Source organism: Rhinopithecus roxellana, chromosome 11, assembly GCF_007565055.1.
Source record: "Rhinopithecus roxellana isolate Shanxi Qingling chromosome 11, ASM756505v1, whole genome shotgun sequence".
Taxonomy (NCBI): Eukaryota; Metazoa; Chordata; class Mammalia; order Primates; family Cercopithecidae; genus Rhinopithecus; species Rhinopithecus roxellana.
The window spans coordinates 64222916-64242714 of record NC_044559.1 but is presented as its reverse complement, the minus strand read 5'-3'; the positions used below and the strand labels follow the sequence as shown (position 1 = coordinate 64242714).

General features: G+C 39.9%; 1 protein-coding gene across 3 annotated transcripts in view; it reads left to right on the top strand.

The window, feature by feature from the left end:
• The window catches only part of PANK1 (pantothenate kinase 1), a 122331-nt gene that overhangs the window by 89066 nt on the left and 13466 nt on the right, over positions 1 to 19799 (top strand). For all 3 annotated transcript variants that reach the window (XM_030941113.1, XM_030941112.1, XM_010380451.2), the window contains 2 exons: positions 3471 to 3823; positions 16868 to 17121. In XM_030941113.1, coding sequence (XP_030796973.1) covers positions 3471 to 3823; positions 16868 to 17121 — 607 coding nt within the window. The remainder of the gene's footprint in view (positions 1 to 3470; positions 3824 to 16867; positions 17122 to 19799) is intronic.

Here is a 19799-nt window from a genome sequence, read left to right as displayed (position 1 = left end):
CTATACTTTTTCCAATTGTTTTGTTGAGTTGCTAAGAAAAACTTTGAAATGGCTTCAAAATGAGCAGGAGATGAAGCAGGAAGAAGGAACCAGGGTTCTGAATAACATAAAATGTTCAGGTGTCACCTACAGTGTTTTAAAAGTGAGACCTCTTTTCAGTTACCTGTATTTACCAACATCCAACCACATAAAAGGTTATGTGCGGGCTCTTCCTTCCAGAAGTCTGACAGCAGCTGAACCTGAGCCAATTCTGCATTTCTGGTACAGAACTAGTTTGTTTTCTGGGGTTTACACAGCTTGTTTGGTTCTTGTTATGCCGAAGTATCTCCTATTTTTCATTACTGCGTAATTCTTTCTTTTTTTTTCTTATCTGCATGTACTGAAAGCTCTAAGTATAGAATCCCTTTTCCTGGATCTCTAGCCACCACCTATACAACCTACTCATTCTGCCACTCCTATACATATTAACAACTGGGGGCCTTCTGTGCTTTTCTGCAGGCTCATATAATCATGAACATATTAGAGATTATGCTTCCTACCTTTCTTCTCTTCTCCCTTCCTTCCTTCTTCCTTCCTTCCTCCCTTCCTCTCCCTAAACCAAATAGACTTAAAAAGTTATTTACACTTGTAGGCATCTCTTGCTTTTCTTATTAACAGAAGATTGGGGAAATATTTCTAGCCTACTGGAATAGATTTCATTCTTTTTTTGAGGACTGGGGGAGGTCTCACTCTGTCACCCAGGCTGGAGTGCAGTGGTGCAATCTCGGCTCGCTGCAACCTCTGCCTCCCTGGATCATGTTATCTTCCCACCTCAGCCTCCCAAGTAGCCGGGACTACAGACGTGCACCACCACACCTGGCTGATTTTTGTATTTTGGTAGAGATGGGGTTTCGTCATGTTGCCCAGGCTGGTCTCAAACTCCTGAACTCAAGCAATCTGCCTGTCTCAGCCTCCCAAAGTGCTAGGATTACAGGTGTGAGCCAGTGCACTTGGCCTCACTCTCTTTTTAATAGCTGCCTAATATTCTACAGTTTGGAAGTCATACATTTTATTGAACAGTTTCCCTGTTAAAGGACACTCATCTTGTTTCCAATTTGCCTTGGTTTTGTTTTTGTTTTTTGATTTGAGCATGATAAAAGATGCTGCAGTGAACATTCTTATGCCTACCCTGGAATTCTTGTGTTTTTTTTATGGCCCAGGAAAGGGTTTTGCTGAGTTAAAAATGCATGTGTACTTTCAATTGTAATAGATGTTGTCAAAATATTTCCAAAATATTTCCCAGCAATGTTCCAAAATACCCTTCCCCCATCCTATCCATAGTAGGCATCTTCCCCACTCTGATGAGAATGGATTGCAACTGCAGCACTGGTAGCATAGCCCAGGCATTTGTTAACATGCCATAGTATATTTCCGGGGAGTTTAAAACTCCACCCAAAAAAACTGTGGTCAGACTCTATGATTTGGGTTACTTGCAATTTTTCTTTTGTATTTCTTAAGGAATTCATGGAAAGTTGACAGCAGGGAAGAAATTTGAGATCATTTTAATGCAACCCATTCCTTTTACAGATAAGGAAATTAAAATCCAAAGAGGTGGAAGGAGTTACAGTGAGCTACTTACTGTCTGCTGCTTCAGGGAAGCAGATGTTCGGAATCCCAATCTGGGGCTTTAACTGTTATAGCATGCTGCTCCTACACTGTGACCCATGCTGGCAGTGAGTTTTAGCGAATAAACCAACAGACTTCATCTGTGAGCTGAATCAACAAATGGGGATGACCAGTTTCCAGTTTTTTCATCTCCTGCTAGGACAAGCGAGTTTCCCAGCCTACACTGGTTGTGGAATTTGCTTTGTAAACGTCTGCAAAGAAAACGAGACATTTGTTAACTTGGTCTTGTCAGTGAAATTTGTTGCTCTTAATCTTTTGAGGGCCTGGAATTTTATTTTTCTATAATGCTAGAGTTCCTGCTCAACAGGTGAGAAGCAGCTATCTTGGATCATAACCGAAATAACAATAGTGAGACAGAAGAAAGAAGATTTTGTTTCCAGAAATGGTTTCCTGCTAGGCAGTCCTCCCTCAGCCCTCCTGAATTGAAAACTAAGTATTAGTAGGGGTGCCTAGAAAAAAGACCTTCTGTAGGGCCCACTGATGTTTCTGGCAGTGTAGAGAATTTGACAAGGGTTTATATGGATGTTCTCTAGGGCTGAAATAAAAGAAACTGGGAAGAAAGCCATTTTTGCACCCTGAGTCTTTAAACTCAGTTTTAATATTAGTTTCAGATTTTGCCAATGGATTCTGTGAGGGAAATAAAAAGGAAGACGCCAACCTTTGGGTTCCCATTTGGGTTTGCTCTGTGTTCATTGCAGAGCATTTGACAGCATGGCATTAACTTTCCAGGCTGTCTCTAAATAAAGTCAGACTGTTTAGGTAGCTCACCTCTGCTCATGTCAGCTCTTAACAATAAAGAGCTTTTATAACAATAAAAATCATCATGATGGAGATTCATATTATCATAGATAAGCATCACAAGCATATTAAGTAGACTTTCACCTGGAGGCATGCCTTTGTATCTCAGACCTGGCCATGGTTCCTCTGGTTTACTAGTTTCCAAGTCTGCAGATTGGAACCACTGGGGAACTTTTAAAAGATGTCTGGATACCATGCCTGAGTTAAACAGAATATGTGCGAGAGGAGGCCAGAAATTGAATATTAAAAGCTTCGCAGCTGATTCTAAAAGGCAGCCAGGTTGAGAACTTCTGAGCAGGCTATTTGGAATAGACAGTATGTCTCTGTTTAATGCAGAAAGAAATCAGATATAATGCGAGTTGTTCTTTTTAGAATTTCGTGTCTGCGCATCATCTCTCATAGTCTACTTCCTCTCTCTTTCCCCATTCTATATATTGTATAGATTAAAACAGTGGAATCACATCTTCTAAAGTCAGTTCATAAAGCAAAAAAATGGAATCATTGAAATGCGCCCTAGGTTAGAGACTAATGTACCATCTCTTGCCACACCCAGCATGGTCAGTTTTTCCTCTAGGACTGAAGCAGATCAATTTTTTTGGTGAAGATTCTGACAAAAATAGTTAGCAATTGGGATCCAGGATGTATGCAAAATATATATATATCTACATTTAAATATTAGAATAACACTCAGCTTGGTGAGATACTTGAGCCCTAGGAAGCACACAGGAATTGAGACTGCCTTAGGGAACTGCAGAATCCTATTTCTCATCTCACTCAATTCTGAGTGGAGTGCAGTGGCGTGTGAGCAGAGCCATGGGCACTCTTTCAATTGTAAAATTTTCTCTATCTGTGACTCCTTCTAGGCACATGTAGTTGAATTTAAATAAATTGAATGTTAAATGCACATGTAGATATGACACCACTGCATTTGCTTATTTAATATTGAAAAACTGAGCACTTCTTTGCACGCATAGCTTTCATCAGCGCTCTTTCTTTCTGTCCTTTAGCATTCCCATGGTTTGGCATGGACATCGGTGGAACGCTGGTTAAATTGGTCTACTTCGAACCGAAGGATATTACAGCTGAAGAGGAGCAAGAGGAAGTAGAGAACCTGAAGAGCATCCGGAAGTATTTGACTTCTAATACTGCTTATGGGAAAACTGGGATCCGAGACGTCCACCTGGAACTGAAAAACCTGACCATGTGTGGACGCAAAGGGAACCTGCACTTCATCCGCTTTCCCAGCTGTGCTATGCACAGGTTCATTCAGATGGGCAGTGAGAAAAACTTCTCTAGCCTTCACACCACCCTGTGTGCCACGGGAGGCGGAGCTTTCAAGTTCGAAGAGGACTTCAGAATGGTAGGTGGGGTTTGTCTTTGTTAAAACAGCAAAACCTTTCACATGTCCATAATCATGGCCACTCATGCCTAAGAACCAGACTACTAGCCTTGGGACTCTGGACAAGCTTATGTCACCTCTCTGTGCCTCAGTTTTCTCACCTATACAAGAATAAAAACAACTCCTACCTCACAGGGTTCTTACATGTAGGATTAAATGGGGTAATATGTACCTGGCACTTAGTAAGTGCTCAATATAGTTATCATCATCATCATTTCTATTACAATTATTGCTGGGTAATATGCTAAAGACAAGATGCTAAAATCCCTTCTGAAGTATTTCAGTTAGAATTATCCACAGACTTTTACTATATAATCATGATGCCAATTTTATGCATATATAAACAGAGACCCACGGGAAGGCTTCTATGACTCCTATCAAAAATGATTACTTCTAGCTACGCATTTGCTCTCAAGTGCCTTTTTTCAGCATATGAATGCCATTCAGAAGTTTTGCTCACAAACAGAAGTGAAATCTGTAATATTATTTATCAGTGAATCCCTTCATTAATGAATACCATTTAGGGAGTATAATTTTATACAGTAAGGATAAGATAATGCTGTATCCTGACTGGTAGTACATACCAACTGTACGTTGCTTATTTAGATTTAACAAATGAAGCTAAATAGAAGATGTGGATAGATAACATGCAGTCCAATGTTTCTCTTTTTTTTAGCATTCCTTTAACATCTGCACATTCCAATGTCTTCATTTTCTACCGTCAATATAATAATCTCCATGCTGTGTAGTCTTTATTTTATAAAGTGAGAATAAAGTGAAACAGTAGATGTAGATATATCTTGGAAAGGAAGAGAAGAAAGCTAGATAAACAAAAGTGATTGAATATAGAAGAAGGAAGGGTTGGGAGATTTTAGGATTAGTGTTACTACAAAGTCGAACATATAGTGAGGTAAGTCATAAAACACATATTCTCAAAGCCTGTAGTACAAATTACTGCCATTTTGTGCCCAACTAATGTAATCCAGTCTTGCTATAAAGTCTGTCATTAATGAATCAGTGCACATTCATGATATTTAATAAAGCTGTAAATGCAAATTTTACTTACAAAAGTAACCCCATTTACCTCATTGATTATAGTAAGTTTCTGTAAGAGCAGACAACAGAGTCCTAGAATAGTATCCTAAGTAAGACGAATTATCTTCAGGTTTTGTTTTTTTCTTCTATGTCCCCTCCTATTACCCATCAGTAGAGTTTGACTTGCCACTTACTTAAATGACCCATCCGTTTCTCACCAAAGAGGCTCATGATCAAAGAGTTTTAAAACTGAGACATTTGAGATCCATGGGCTTGAGAACTAAGTTTCAGTCCATAATGGAACCTGAATTCCAGTCCTGTTTCTACATTTCATCAGCTAGGTGACTGGGCAAGACCTGTCCCTCCTCTGGGCCTCATTTTGTCATCTGCAAAGAGGTGGGAGTAAGACTTCAGAACTGAAGGTGACCTCTGGAGGTGAGAAAGAAAGTATAGCATTCTTGTGCTACATAGATAAGAAACTAAAGCTGCCAGAGAGATCAAAAGCTTCTAGCAATGCCACTTAGGTAAGAGCTGGAACTTGGACTCAATTCTGGTTCATAAGGAAATGCTGATCCACTCTCATTGCTCTGAGCTCCTTAGGTCCCTCAAAGACACCCTATCTGTCCATTTGCACTGGAGAGCCTGAAGTGAACCAGAGTGACCCAGAGGATTTATGCAACCTCTGTCAATGCCTCCATCTCTCCCCTGGGGTAATGTATACCCTGGGAGAAAGTTACTCAATATGTGTTGGCCACGAGCAGGTGTATTTCTCAAGGTTCTAAGCTGAGAAAAGTCACATCTCATTACGACCAAGATAAAGAAGCCTCTCCTCCTTTGGACAGGCTTTTGAAGCCGAATGAGGAGACCGGAGTAGGGAGCAAGTATGTAGCATTTGTTAAATAGCCTGGCCAGGTTGGGCATCCATCTGTGAAAGAAGAGTCTATGAACTGCCTTCTGTATCCAGGCTGAGTCTCAGCCAAAGTGAAGAAAGAATTGAAATAGATAGATCTTTTCCTATAGCTCGTTTGATATTATGTTAGTGATGTGCCTGAGTCTTTCCAAATTTTATGAGGATGAATAGGTGCTATCCTCCTTCCTGAGCATTCATTCACTCACTCAACAAATACTTTATCATGCACTTTCAATGCACCAAGTACTGTTATGAACAAAATAAAGCCCCTGCTCGCCATGATCTTGTATTCTAGTGGAGGAAGACAGTCAATAATCAAATTAAAAAGAGAATATAGAGCCGGGTCACGCCTGTAATCCCAGCACTTTGGAAGGTTGAGGCAGTTGGATTGAAACCAGCCTGGCCAACATGGCGTAACCCTGTCTCTACTAAAAATACAAAAATAAGCCAGGCGAGTTGGCACACGCCTGTAATCCCAGCTCCTCAGGAGGCTGAGGCACGAGAATGTCTTTAACCTGGGAGGCCAAGGTTGCAGTGAGCTGAGATCGCACTGTTGGACTCCAGCCTGGGCAACAGAGTAAGACTCTGTCTCAAGAAACAAAGTGAATATAGAATATATCAAATGGTGATAATTACTATGAATGGAGGGGAAAAACAAGGGCAAAGAAGATAGGGAGTGCTGGCAGGGTCTTTGTGTGACTAGGTTATGTTGGAGCAGAGACCTGAAGAAGTAAGACAGCAAATCATGCAAAGAAAGAGTGTGTTAAGCAGATGGAGCAGTGAGTGCTAAGGCCCTTAGTGTCCTAATAATCCAAGCTCTCCTCATTTCTAGAATAGAAAATCAAAGATGCTAACTTAATTGTAAAGGATCAATATGTACTACTGTACATATTCAAACAATTTGACAAATCATACAGAAGTGCATCTACATACCTATAAAGTCCTGTTCTTGTTATTGCATAAAATCACTGTTTTTGGTATAACACAACTTTGCAGATAGGAGTTTGAAAAATCCATCTGTGTGATTTATTTGAGTGATTAGGGCTAGGTAAAAGATGTTCAACAGACAATATTATTCAATTGTTATATTTGAATAGTATTTTTAAAAAAATATATAGTCTATGTACTTGAATCCTTAGATAATGTAACTGTTCTTCATTCCATGTAAAATATACAAGAAAGAACTATAAACCATGACACAATCATTAAATTAGACCTGTGTAGAATACTCTCAGTTGAACAGATCTGCACTTTGTTCCTCCTTTTTCTTTCCTTCTTTTTTTTCTTCCCACCATCCCTCCCCTCCTTTCCTTTCTTGTTTTCTTTTTTAACATTTTAGGATCATTGTCACAACCAAATTTTTGACTGGCAAAAATTAGCCTTCAAAATTAATGATTTATCACAATGGAACACAGAAGAAAAACTTAGCCTAACTTCAAATAAGCTAAGATGTTGATAAGCCAATGAGGAATTCCCACCATTTAAAAAGTGGCTTTCAAGATGGAGAACTCTGCACAACTGTGCACCAAGGCTCTGTAGGTTTCAGTGAATTTTGTGTTTATTCCCATTGTCTATATTCTGTGGGTTTTGTTTTAAATAACCTAGCAGAATATTTTATGTACAGATTCTAGTATTTTTATTCACAACCACACTTCTAACTTCAACAACTGTATTCTCAAGAATGCAAGGTATTTTTAACATCAGAAAATTTATTTTTCAAAAGTCATTAGTTCTGCCCATGTAGCTTTTCATTACAATACAGGCATACCTTGTTGTATTGCCTTTTGCTTTATTATGCTTCATTTTTTGTGCTTCACAGATATTGCATTTTTTACAAATTGAAGGTTTGTGGCAACCCTGCATTGAGCAAGTCTATTGGCACTATTTTTCCAATGGCTTGTACTCACATTTGTCTATGTCACATGTAGGTAATTCTTGCTGTATTTCAAACTTTTTAATTATTATTGTATCTGTTATGGTGATCTGTGATCAGTGATCAGTGATGTCACTGTTGTAATTGTTTTGGGGCACCACATCATGCCCATGTAAGATGGCAAACTTAATTGATAAATGTTGTATGTTCTGACTGCTCCACTGATAGGCTGTCCCCCCATCTCTCTCCCTACCTCAGGCCTCCCTATTTCCTGAGACACAGCAATATTGAAATTAGGCCAGTTAATAGTCTTACTGTTGGCCTATTGGCTTCTACATATTCAAGTGAAAGGAAGAGTCACATGTCCCACACTTTAAATCAAAAGCTAGAAATCATTACGCTTAGTGAGAAAGTCATGCTGAAAACCAAGATAGACCAAAGCCTAGGCCTCTTGTGCCATATGGTTAGCCAGGTTGTGAATGCAAAGGAAAATTAAAAGTGCTACTCCAGTGAATACACAAATAATAAGAAAGAAAAACAGATTTATGGCTGATACAGACTTTTAGTTGTCTGGATTAAAGATCAAACCACCCACAACATTCCCTTAAGCCAAAGTCTAATCCAGAGCAAGGCCCTAACTCTTCAATTCTCTAGAATCTGAGAGAGGTGAGGAAGCTGCCAAAGAAAAGTTGAAAGGTAGGCAGGGTCCTGTGGCTCATGCCTGTAATCCCATTACTTTGGGAGGGTAAGGTGGGCGGATCGCTTGAACCCAGTAGTTCAAGACCAGCCTGGGCAACATAGTGAAACCCTGTCTCTATACAAAATACAAAAATTAGCCAGATGGGGTGGTGCACCCCTGTAGTCCCAGCAACTCAGGAGGCTGAGATAGGAGGATCACTTGAGCCCAGGAGACAGAGGTTGCAGTAAGCTATGATTGTGCCACTGCACTCCAGCCTGGGTGACAGAGTGATACCCTGTCTCAAAAAAAACATGAAAAGTGGAAAGGTAGCAGAGGTTGTTGGTTTGTGAGGTTTAAGGAAAGAAGCCATGTCCATAACATTAAAGTGCAAGATAAAGTCCCAAGTGCAATGTAGAAGCTGCAGCAAGCTAATCAGGAAATAGAGTTAAAGTCACTAATGAAGGTGATGCATTCAACAACAGATTTCCAGTGTAGATGACATGACTTTATATTGTTTTGGAAGAAGAGACCACCTAAAACTTTCATAGTAGAGAAGAGAAGTCAATGCCTGGCTTCAAAGCTTCAAGAGACAGGGTAACTCTCTTGTTAAGGGCTAATGCAGCTAGTAACTTGAAGTTGAAACCAATGCTCATTGACCATTCTGAAAATCATGTGGCCCTTAAGAATTATGCTAAATCCACTCTCCCTGTGCTTTATGAATGTAACAATAAGGCATGGATGATAGTACATCTGTTTATAGCATGGTTTACTAAATATTTAAGCCCACTATTTAGACCTACTGCTCAGAAAAAAAAAATCTTTTCAAAGTTTTACTGCTCATTGACAATGCAACTAGTCACCCAGCAATTCTAACAGAGATGTAAAAGGAGATTAATGTTTTCATGCCTATTAATACAACATCCATTCTGCAGCCCATAAATCAAGGAATAATTACAAGGTTCAAGTTTTATTGTTTAAGAAATACTTTTTTTTTTAAAGAAATACTTTTCATAGGCTATAGCTGCCATAGGTTACAGTTCCTTTGATAGATCTGGGTAAAATCAATTAGAAACCTCCGGAAAAGATTCACTATTCTAGATGTCATTAAGAACATTTGAGATTCAAATGGGGGGAGTAAAATATAATTAGAAGGAGTTTGGAAGAAGTGAATTTCAGCCTCATAGACAGAGTTCAAGATGTCAGTGAAGAAAGTAACCACAGATATGGTAGAACTAGCCAGAGAACTAGAATCAGAAGTGAATCCTGAAGATATGACTGAATTGCTACAATCTCATGATAAAACTTGAATCAATGAGGCGTTGCCTCTTATGGATGAGCAAAGAAAATGGTTTCTTGAGATGGAATCTCCTTCTGGTGAAAATGCTGTGAACGTGGTTGAAATGACAACAGAGGATTTAGAGTATTATATAAACTTAGTTGATAAAGCAGTGGCAGGGTTTGAGAGGATGGACTCCAATTTTGAAAGAAGTTCTATGGTGGGTAAAATACTATCAAACAACATTCCATGCTGTGGAGAAATCTTTTGTGAAAAGAAGAGTCAACCAATGCAGCAAACTTCATTTTTGTCTTATTTTTAGAACTTTCCACAGCCACCCCAACCCTCAGCGAACCCTACTTTGATTAGTCAGCAGCTCTTAACATTGAGGCAAGACTCCACCAGCAAAAATATTACTAAATGATTAGCATTTTTTAGCGATAAAATATTTTAAAATTCAGGTATGTACTTTTTTTTTTTTTTTTTTTAGACATAATGCTAGACCAAGCACGGTGGCTTACGCCTGTAATCCCAGCGCTTTGGGAGGCCAAGGCGGGTGGATCACGACGTCAGGAAATCGAGACCATCCTGGCTAACGCGATGAAACCCCATCTCTACTAAAAATACAAAGAAATTAACCAGACGTGGTGGCAGGCACTTATAGTCCCAGCTACTCGGGAGGCTGAGGCAGGAGAATGGCATGAACCCGGGAGGCAGAGCTTGCAGTGAGCCCAGATTGTGCCACTGCACTCCAGCCTGGGCAACAGAGTGAGAATCCATCTCAAAAAAAAAAGACATAATGCTATTGCACACTCAATGTACTACAGTATAGTGTAAGCAACTTTTTTATTTTATTTTATTTGAGACGAAGTTTTGCTTTGTGCCCAGGCTGGAGTGCAGTGGCGTGATCTTGGCTCACTGCAACACTTGCCTCCTGGGTTCAGGCGATTCTCCTACCCCAGCCTCCCAAGTAGCTGGAATTACAGATACATCATGACCAGGCCTGGCTGATTTTTGTATTTTTAGTAGAAACAGAGGTCTCACCATGTTGGCCAGGCTGGTCTCAAACTCCTGACCTCAAGTGATCTGCCCGCCTAGGCCTCCCAAAGTGCTGGGATTACAGGCATGAGCCATCACCCCTGGCAGTGTAAACAACTTTTATATGCACTAAGAAACCAAAAAACTCACGTAACTTGCTTTATTGCAGTATTCACTTTACTGAGATGGTCCGGAACTCAACCTGCAACATCGTGGAAGTATACATGTAGATGCTTGTGAGTTTTGTCCAGTCCAAACCTAACATTGACTAGAAGTCAGAAATAACTCTTTTAGTTACTTTAAATGTAAAAAAATTACCTACCCTTAGAACAAGTAGGATATAACAATAGTCATATTCGGTTGACATGAAACTTAGGGCAGCAGAAAGGGTTTTCTGATTACTTTCATCACTTTTTTTCCAGTGTGTGAGGACTTAAGAATTGGCTTTTTCTTACGCCAGAAATCTCCAAGGGACCAGTCTTAAAAAGTGTATAATTGTGGAAAAGTCATCATGAGCGGGTAGGACACCTATGGATCTGTGGAATGTCTAAACCTAAGAGCATCATTTATAAACACTTGTTACGTGGGTCCCTATTATTAATCTGAGGACTGATTTGTGATATTGCAGGAGCATAAGATTTGGTAGACACTATCATTCTCAATTTCATTCTGGCTTGAGACTTGACCACTCATAGATGGCCCCCGTCATCATTTGATAGAGGGAGGAAAAAGCTATCCTTGAGGTTTTTGTTATATTTCTCAGTCACTGAGCATGTTTGAAATTCACCTCTCTCAGGTATCTGTAGGTCTCCTTTGTGAAAAGAAAAGAACCCTGAGAGTAATTTGTAATTCAGAATCAACCATTTTATATGCAAATTGTTATTGGTTTAGTAAGACAACCTTTTCTGTCACTTCCAATTTGGTTTATGGAGCCAGTGTCAGCAAAAGTACCTTGGAAGTGTAAAATATCATACAGATATGTATCTTACTTATTTCCAAATACAATTTGGTGACTCATTTCTCAACTGTAGGTGAGTGATGTAACTGATCCTGGGTAGATCCATAGAATGCTCCCAGGGAGTAGATATGGAACCTCTTGGGATAGTTTTTTACCAAATTTCTTTAGTTAGCTATTGAGTTAGTTATTTTTGACAGACTGAGCTACAGCTCATAGGAGGCCCTCTTAATTGTATCCTTAGCATGCCTGTGTTTAAGATCCATCTCCTTCTTTTCTCTTTTCTTTCTTTCCTTTTCTTTGGACAGGGTCTTGCTCTGTCACCCAGGCTGGAGACAGAGGTGCGATCATGGCTCACTGCAGCCTTGACTTCTGGGCTCAAGAGATCCTCCCACCTCAGCCCCCTGAGTAGCTGGGACCACAGGCGTGTGTCATGATGCCTGGATAATTTAAAAAAATGTTTTTTGTCGAGACAGCGTCTCATCATGTTGCCCAAGCTGGCATTGAACACCTGGGCTCAAGCATTCCTCCTGCCTTGACCTCCCAAAGTGCTGGGATTACAGGCATGAGCCACCACACCCATCCTATATTTTTTCCAGTGTTAGCATATAGGGGATTACTGAATGCCCTCTAAAAATTACAGTCTTCACTTTGGAAATGATGCTTCCAAGTACATTTGGACTTTAGATAAGAAGACCTGGATTATTTTATTTCTCATGGGTATAGTAATTATAACTTGTGTGTATAGTACTTTAAAGTTTCCAAACATTTTTACACAACCATCTCTTTTGATTCTTGAAAACAGCCCTGTGAGTTAGCTAGGGCAGTCGCTACAGGGAGAATATGTGACTTTATTGACATCTGTACTAGGCTGTGGTAATGGACTCATTCACTGTGCTTCTTCTTCTATAGCAGTGGTTTCTCAAAGTGTGGTCCCAGGACCAGCAGCATCAGCATCACCTGGGATTTTGCTAGAAATGCAATGAGAAATTCTGTGGTTGGGGCCCATCAACCTGCATTTTAACAAACGCTCCGGGTGATTCTGATGCACTTGAAGTTTGAGAACCCCACTGTACCCTTGCTTGCTTGAGTAACTTTGGTACTAGAAATAACATTGCTAGTTTTTCAGAATTGTAGTTTGAAAATTTTCTCTACTTTACTTCTTCCTCTACTTGTTAGTCTTGGGAACACGAGTAGGTAACTCAACCCACTGACCCACAATGATGTATTTTATCAGCAAAATAGGTAATAGTAATAGCTTCCTTGCTTAAAGTCCCACAAGCGGGGTCTATACAGTCTTTTGATTAGCTTCCATTATTTACACAGAGTTTGAGTCTTATGGCAAGCTTTGTTTTGTTGTTTTTAAGTTTGAGGAGTGGCTTAAATTTAACCTAATAATTTAGAAATTGGCAGAACTCATAGTGTCTCCAAAAGTGCTAAGGAGAGTTACAAGCAGAGGGATGCTAGAGCTGGCACCTACTGGGTTAAAAGAGTCCATGTGAGCATCTCTTCCCAATTCTGTGTTTATCGACATCACATTGGTAGCTTGAAATTGGTCATGGTCAGGGGTGATTATAACATGGAAATTAGTAAATGCTATAAACTAGGGCTTTTAGTTTCAGAGAGCTGGTTGTTAAACATTTACCAGCATATCTTAGTTACAAAGTATGCTCAGATGACCTGAAGCTTCATATGCATGTTTGCTGGATCTAATAGTTCAGATTTGTCATCATTTAAGGCCCATGATAGGATTGCATTAGGATATATAGATAGATAAAATTGGTAGTATGGGAGTCAGATTCAGCCCACAGACATGTTTTGTTGGTCTGCAATATACTTTTTTAATGTTAAACTAGCTGTCAGCACTTAAAAATTGGAAGATTTAACATAAAACTGTGGATTTCTGGCTCTTAAAATATAGGGTCATCTGGTAACACTGGGCCCCTAACATCGCATGGCAACAGTGGGCGGCAGGTGAATTTTAAATAGGTGCAGGTTGACTTGTTTGCTACAGTCCTTATTCTGTGACTCTACATCTAGTCAAGGCCTTTGCTCCTTTGTTTTCTTACAGTCTCCTTTAGGCATTTGAGTCTGTGGCCCTTGATGTAAAGAAAACTAAGCCCCGAAAGAGAGTGTTTCTCACTAGCTGCAATCTCAACATGCTGTTTTAAGCTTTGCACAAAGTTAATTCAGTTGTACGAATGGACTGCAAAGTCTGATAATTAATTCCCAACTCGTCCTGAATTTCAGATGGCCTCTATGAAAATCCAAGTAGCAGTATGACTCACTGCCTGCACTTGGGACCCTGTCATTTTTCCCAGATGGTGAAGGTTTTTGAGGGAGCTCTCTGCAGGGTTCAGTGAAAGTGACATATATCTGTTTCCCTGTCTGAGGATGCAAGACCTCAAGCTTGAGATATCCACCCCTCAGTGAAATGTGTAGAGGAGATGTTTGTTTGCTGCTAGTACTTTGTTAGAAAATGATTTTTAGGGAAAAGGTGAAATAATGATGTTTCTTTTCAGGTCAAACTAGTACATGCGTAGATTATTTGCCTTGGCAGGTTTTTCTTTTTTCCTAGTATGGTTTCAGGAGGTCCAGCAGGACAGACTTTGTGTTTGTGTTTGTTATGTTGGCTGTGGAATTGGCTGTCAATATTGTTGATGAACCTCTGATTAATTTTTAAGCAGTTAAACTATACTTCCAAGACTGGCTGATGAAATTGCTACTTTTCAGTTTGGGGTGATCCAAGAGATAATAACTCCCTGTTCCACATAATAAATGTTTATTAAGCAATTATTATGTGCAGGCCTTTGAGCATAGTGCCAAGGGGCAGCCAGAGACCTAGAAACCAAGCCAGAGTGTGACCTGTGCTGTAAGTGCAATGGAAGGCTGTGGAATCAGGGAGAACAGAGGAAATAGTGTTTACACTGCTATGCCCTGCTATAGTCTTTCAGGTCTCCAGATAGGTTTATACCTGTAATTTTGCTTCTTCAAACATATATAATTATATATATCTCATCCAGGAGTTTCACTTGGTAAAAAAAGAAATGTTTAGAACCATTTATGAGGTAGATTTACTTAGCACCATGGGTCATTTAGAATGTTTATTTCAAGAATACATCCACTATCTGGTTGGTAACCTATTCTAACTAATTCTGTTCTGCAGGTATATAATCAGAGGATTTTGTTAAATAGGAAATTCATATGAGTAACAGGAAATCAAAAATGTTGTTTTAGCTCTTTTTTTTTTTGCTTGTTTAGACAGAATCTCAATCTGTTGTCCAGGCTGGAGTGCAGTGACATGATCATGGCTCCCTGCAGCCTTGACCTCCCAAGACTGGGTGATCCTCCCACCTCAGCCTCCCAAGCAGCTAGGACCAGCAGCACGTACCCCACATCAGGCAAATTTTTTTTTTTTTTTTTTTAAGAGATGGGGTCTCCCTATATTGCCCGGGTTGGTCTCAAAATCTGTGACTCAAGTGATCCTGTCACCTCGGCAGCCCAAAATGCTGGAATTACAGGTGTGAACTACCGCACCCCAGCCCGTTTTAGCTCTTAACTTTTACAATGAAGATAATATCTTTTTGACAAAATATCTAAGTCTAGTACTTGTGTAGGCTGTTTCCAGACTCCAGAAGCAGTACCCGTTATGACAATGAAGACATGAGAAGTACACAGCAAGTCACTGGGAGATATTTGCTAGTTGTGCCACCTAGGAAAGTTATTTAAGTTCTGTGAATCTTAACTATAGAATAAGGTTGATAGTACCTACTTTTAGGGTTTTAGGGAGAATTAAATATTCTGGTACAAGGGCTTGGCATGTAGTAAACAGTAAATACTTGCTATTATATTTTAAAAGAGTTTTTTTTTTTAATTATATTGGGTCTTTTAAATTATCTTCATTTGTTCAGTTTCATGTTTGTGATTGTTAGATTTTTTTCTTTCTTTGATCCATGGAAAATGATCATGAATCCAGATCTCTGGGCCAGTAGTAATACATTTGAGGATCATAAATTAAACTTTTGAGAATGCAAAATGGCTACCAGACCCTAAGCCTAGCCCTCAGCCAGGTCATTCCCCTTTACCTTTTTGCCCCTGTCCATTTTTGTCTCACAGGAACATAATAGGATACTCGGAGACCACCCCAGACATTAATAAAAGAGCCAACTTTTTTTTTAACCCTTTGTATTTGCCAAGGCCTATGTAAGCACTTTACCTATATTTTTAGGTAATCTTCACAGCAGCACTCTGCAATGAGTGTTATTATTATCTTCCCCATTTTACTCATGAGGGCACTGAGGTTTGAGTAATCTTTCAGTTAAGCAAATTTTAAAGCTAGATTTCAAAGCCAGATCTAACTCCAAAGCCGAAGCCTGGAAAAAGAGGAGTTGGGCTTTGTGGGCTCAAAGGTGATTCACCCCAGTTCCCAGTCCCTCGGGACTTCATGCTCTACCAAGGAAGTATAGCGTTTTTGTTGCTTTCTGAGTATTCTCAGTCTGCTCACCCTGTGCAAGCACCTCTTTCTTGGAGGCATCCCCTATTAGATTCCTGTGGCTGCTGTAACAAATAAACTTAATGGTTCAAACAACAGAAATTTATTTGCTCACAGTTCTTAATGCCAGAAGTTCAAATTCAAAGCACTGGCAGGACCGTACTTCCTTCAGTGGCTCTTGGAGATGCCATTTTTTGCCTCTTCCAGCTTCTGGTGACTGTCAGCATTCCTTGGCCTGCTGAGCAGCACTCCAGTCTCTGCCTTTGTCTTCATATGGCCTTCTCCTCTGCATCCTTTAAATCTCTCCTGTGTGTCTGTATGCTTGCCATTGGACTCAGGGCCTACCCCAATAATCCAGGATAGTTACTTCTTCTCAAGATACTCAATTAGATCTGCAAAGACCCTTTTTCCAAATAAAGTCACATTCACAGATGCTGAGAATTAGGACATAGTGCCATCTTTCAGGGACCACCATTCAACCCATGACACATGCTGATGGGTGCATTTCAAGCAACTAGGCAAGCTCTTGTCCTTTAGCATGCACTGTGGGCAGGTATGACGTCTAGCCAAGGCTACTTTTCCAGTGCAGTGGCTGATTATCTGCAAGATTTTACAACTTGTTTTAAGGGTGCCTCCAAGCTTTTAATGTGAATGACCCCAACTTAACTAGAACTAGAACCTCTGGGGTTTCCCCTTAGGTGGTCGCCTATCTCAAAAGGTTTTATTTTGTTGTTTGTTTTGTTTTAGATTGCTGACCTGCAGCTGCATAAACTGGATGAACTGGACTGTCTGATTCAGGGCCTGCTTTATGTCGACTCTGTTGGCTTCAACGGCAAGCCAGAATGTTACTATTTTGAAAATCCCACAAATCCTGAATTGTGTCAAAAAAAGCCGTACTGCCTTGATAACCCATACCCTATGTTGCTGGTTAACATGGGCTCAGGTGTCAGCATTCTAGCTGTGTACTCCAAGGACAACTATAAAAGAGTTACAGGGACCAGGTAAACATGTTTCCGCTTGTACTTGAACCCAGACCTCTTTCTTGATGATCAGTTTATATTAAAACGTTATGTATATTGAATACATCTTTAAAAGAAATATCTTGGCCTCCTTGGCCAACCAAAAAGAATTTCTCGAATGGTGTGTTAAAGTGGTATATGGGTGATTTATATAAATGTTAATAAAACACAGTCCTTGCCTTGATAGAAACTTTGGTCAGATTGAGGGAAGAAGGATTGCACACACCAGAAATTTGCCAACAAGGGGGTATACATTAAGTGTCAGATGATTGGCAGGGTCAGTAGAATTCAGATGGAAGGATACTTGGGATGGTCAGAGATGACTTCAGAAGAAACCTTCTTTTGGACCCTCATGGATGCCTAGCTCGGAATGACTTGCTTGAAATAATATACCATTCCAAACAGCAAACCAAATTAGGTCTACAAAGAATGTCTTTTTACCCTCAGCCAAATGCTCCACCTGAAAACGAGAATAGTCAGCACACCTCCTAGGGAATTTGGGAGTGGAGTACACAGGGAAACAGCCCCGTGGCCACAGTGGGGCAGAGGGACTTGTTTTTTAGTGCACACACCCCAAGACCCATGGAAGAGCCAAGGGGCTCAGCTTCCTGTTAATGGGGATTCAACATGGGAAAAACATCTGGGGTCAGATCTCTCTAAAACATCACAGTGTAAACAAAACTAAATAGGTTTTCCTTAATTCTAGGAGGAGGATTTGGTATGAAGCATTTTTCCAGCATGTGGAACCATAGAACCCATTTTTAGAGGAGCACCTTAGGAGATTAGTGCCATGCAGAATGTGCTTTGGGATTTGGTGTTGAAACCAGGGTTTTTGATAGCTGCAGATATGTCATTTCTCAGGGTCTCAGTGTCGTCATTTCTGCCATGAAGGGGGTTGTTTCTTGGATTACTTCTACAGACTTCTCCAGTACTGAAATTCTGCAGGACTACTCACCCATTAGGAGGAGAACATTGCTTTTGCAGTACATTTCCATGACTTGTGATAGATGAATGGCTCCCCACTGAAGGGGGGAAGATTTAACAGTGCCCCCAGGATATGTTTGACGTTTTTTTTCTTTGGTTGTTACAACTGGCATCTACTGGATAGAGGTCAGGGGTGCTGCTAAAATCCTGTAGTACATAAGGCAACAAAAAATTATCGAGCCCCAGATATCTGTAATGCTGCTGTTGAGAAACCCTGGCATGCATGTACACACACCACACACACACACACACACACACACACACATTCTAACTGAAGCCTGCCTGTGTCCAGCAGTTGTAGTTAATTGCTACCAAGTATACATTTTCTTATTGAGAATATAGAAGCTTGCTTGCTCACACAAGAAACCAAACTGACTCCGTAACCTCATGAGGACTGTCAGGAGTATCAGAGACATGAATATTTCAGCTGAGCTGGTTTTACGTTAGAGAGTGATTTGATAAACATATAATTTTTAAGAAACTACAGACCTCCTCCCAGAAGGAGTAATTGAATTGGTAAAGCTAGTCCCAAGGTAAGAGCAAGCTATGCGTTGTTCACAGTTAGAGATATTTACAGTTTTATCAACACTTAAGAATTTAATGAATTACATCACAGGGACACTTTCTTAAACTTGAAGGCTCCACAGATCTGGGTCATCTTGAATAGCTGCAAAGAAGCAAACTGTGGTGTTTGGCTTCTGTTATATGTGTAATAATGTCTATAAATATTGGTAAATGCCCTTTAATGTCCAGTATTCTCCAGTCATCAACAAATTCTGTCTGGATGTTCAAGCTTCCCTATAAACTCTCTCTTCAATCAGTAGCTTTGGAAAGGTGCTGCCGAAGCCTGCAGGTTAATAGAGAACCCTTTCGGGGCTACCACAAGAGGGGAGGGGAATGAAACATCAAGTCTGTGGGGCTGTGATCCTGATCCACAGTTGTTTTGCCAAAGGTTTCTTTTAATTCAAGTTAGGAAACCTCTGACATAAACAATTACAGTTAGCAGTGAAGTTAGTATCTACGGTTAGTGTGAGTGTGTAAAACACATTTTAGGAACCACTGTTTTAGCAAGTGGCTTAGCTTTAAGTTTTGCTACTCCTATTGTGAACCGATAGCTGTCACTCCAGGTTTTTTCTTACTGTATTATACCTGATTTTCCCAGTTAAACATTAAAGTTGTTTATTTTCAAGAAGCTACACAGGATGTCAGTTTCCTTTTAAACATGATTTCAAATGGCTTATTTCAGTGTTACATATAATTTTGTTGCATCCCAGATTGGGTAGCAACATTTTTTTCCTAGTGAAACAACTCTAATTATAGAAGTCAATGGAAAAAATAGTACTTTATAGCTGACATTAGAATGTGTAGTTTGTTAAAAGAGGAATGCAGATGATTTTGAAACTTTGGTGAAAGTAGCAGTACATCTCATCTCATTATTTTAGAATCTGTTTTAAGGGCATGAGCACTTAATTGAAGGTTTCTTCTGCTGTTTCCTAAAATCCCCCACTGTGATGTTGTTTGTTTTGTTTTATTTTTGAATGATGATAATATTCTACAGCTTTTTCTTGCATTGTTTTTGTCTCTTGTACACTGAGGGTTTTTACTGTATGCCTACTGAAACTAACAGATGTATCTGACTGTGAGCAGGGAAATCACTTGATTAAATAATGGTTAGC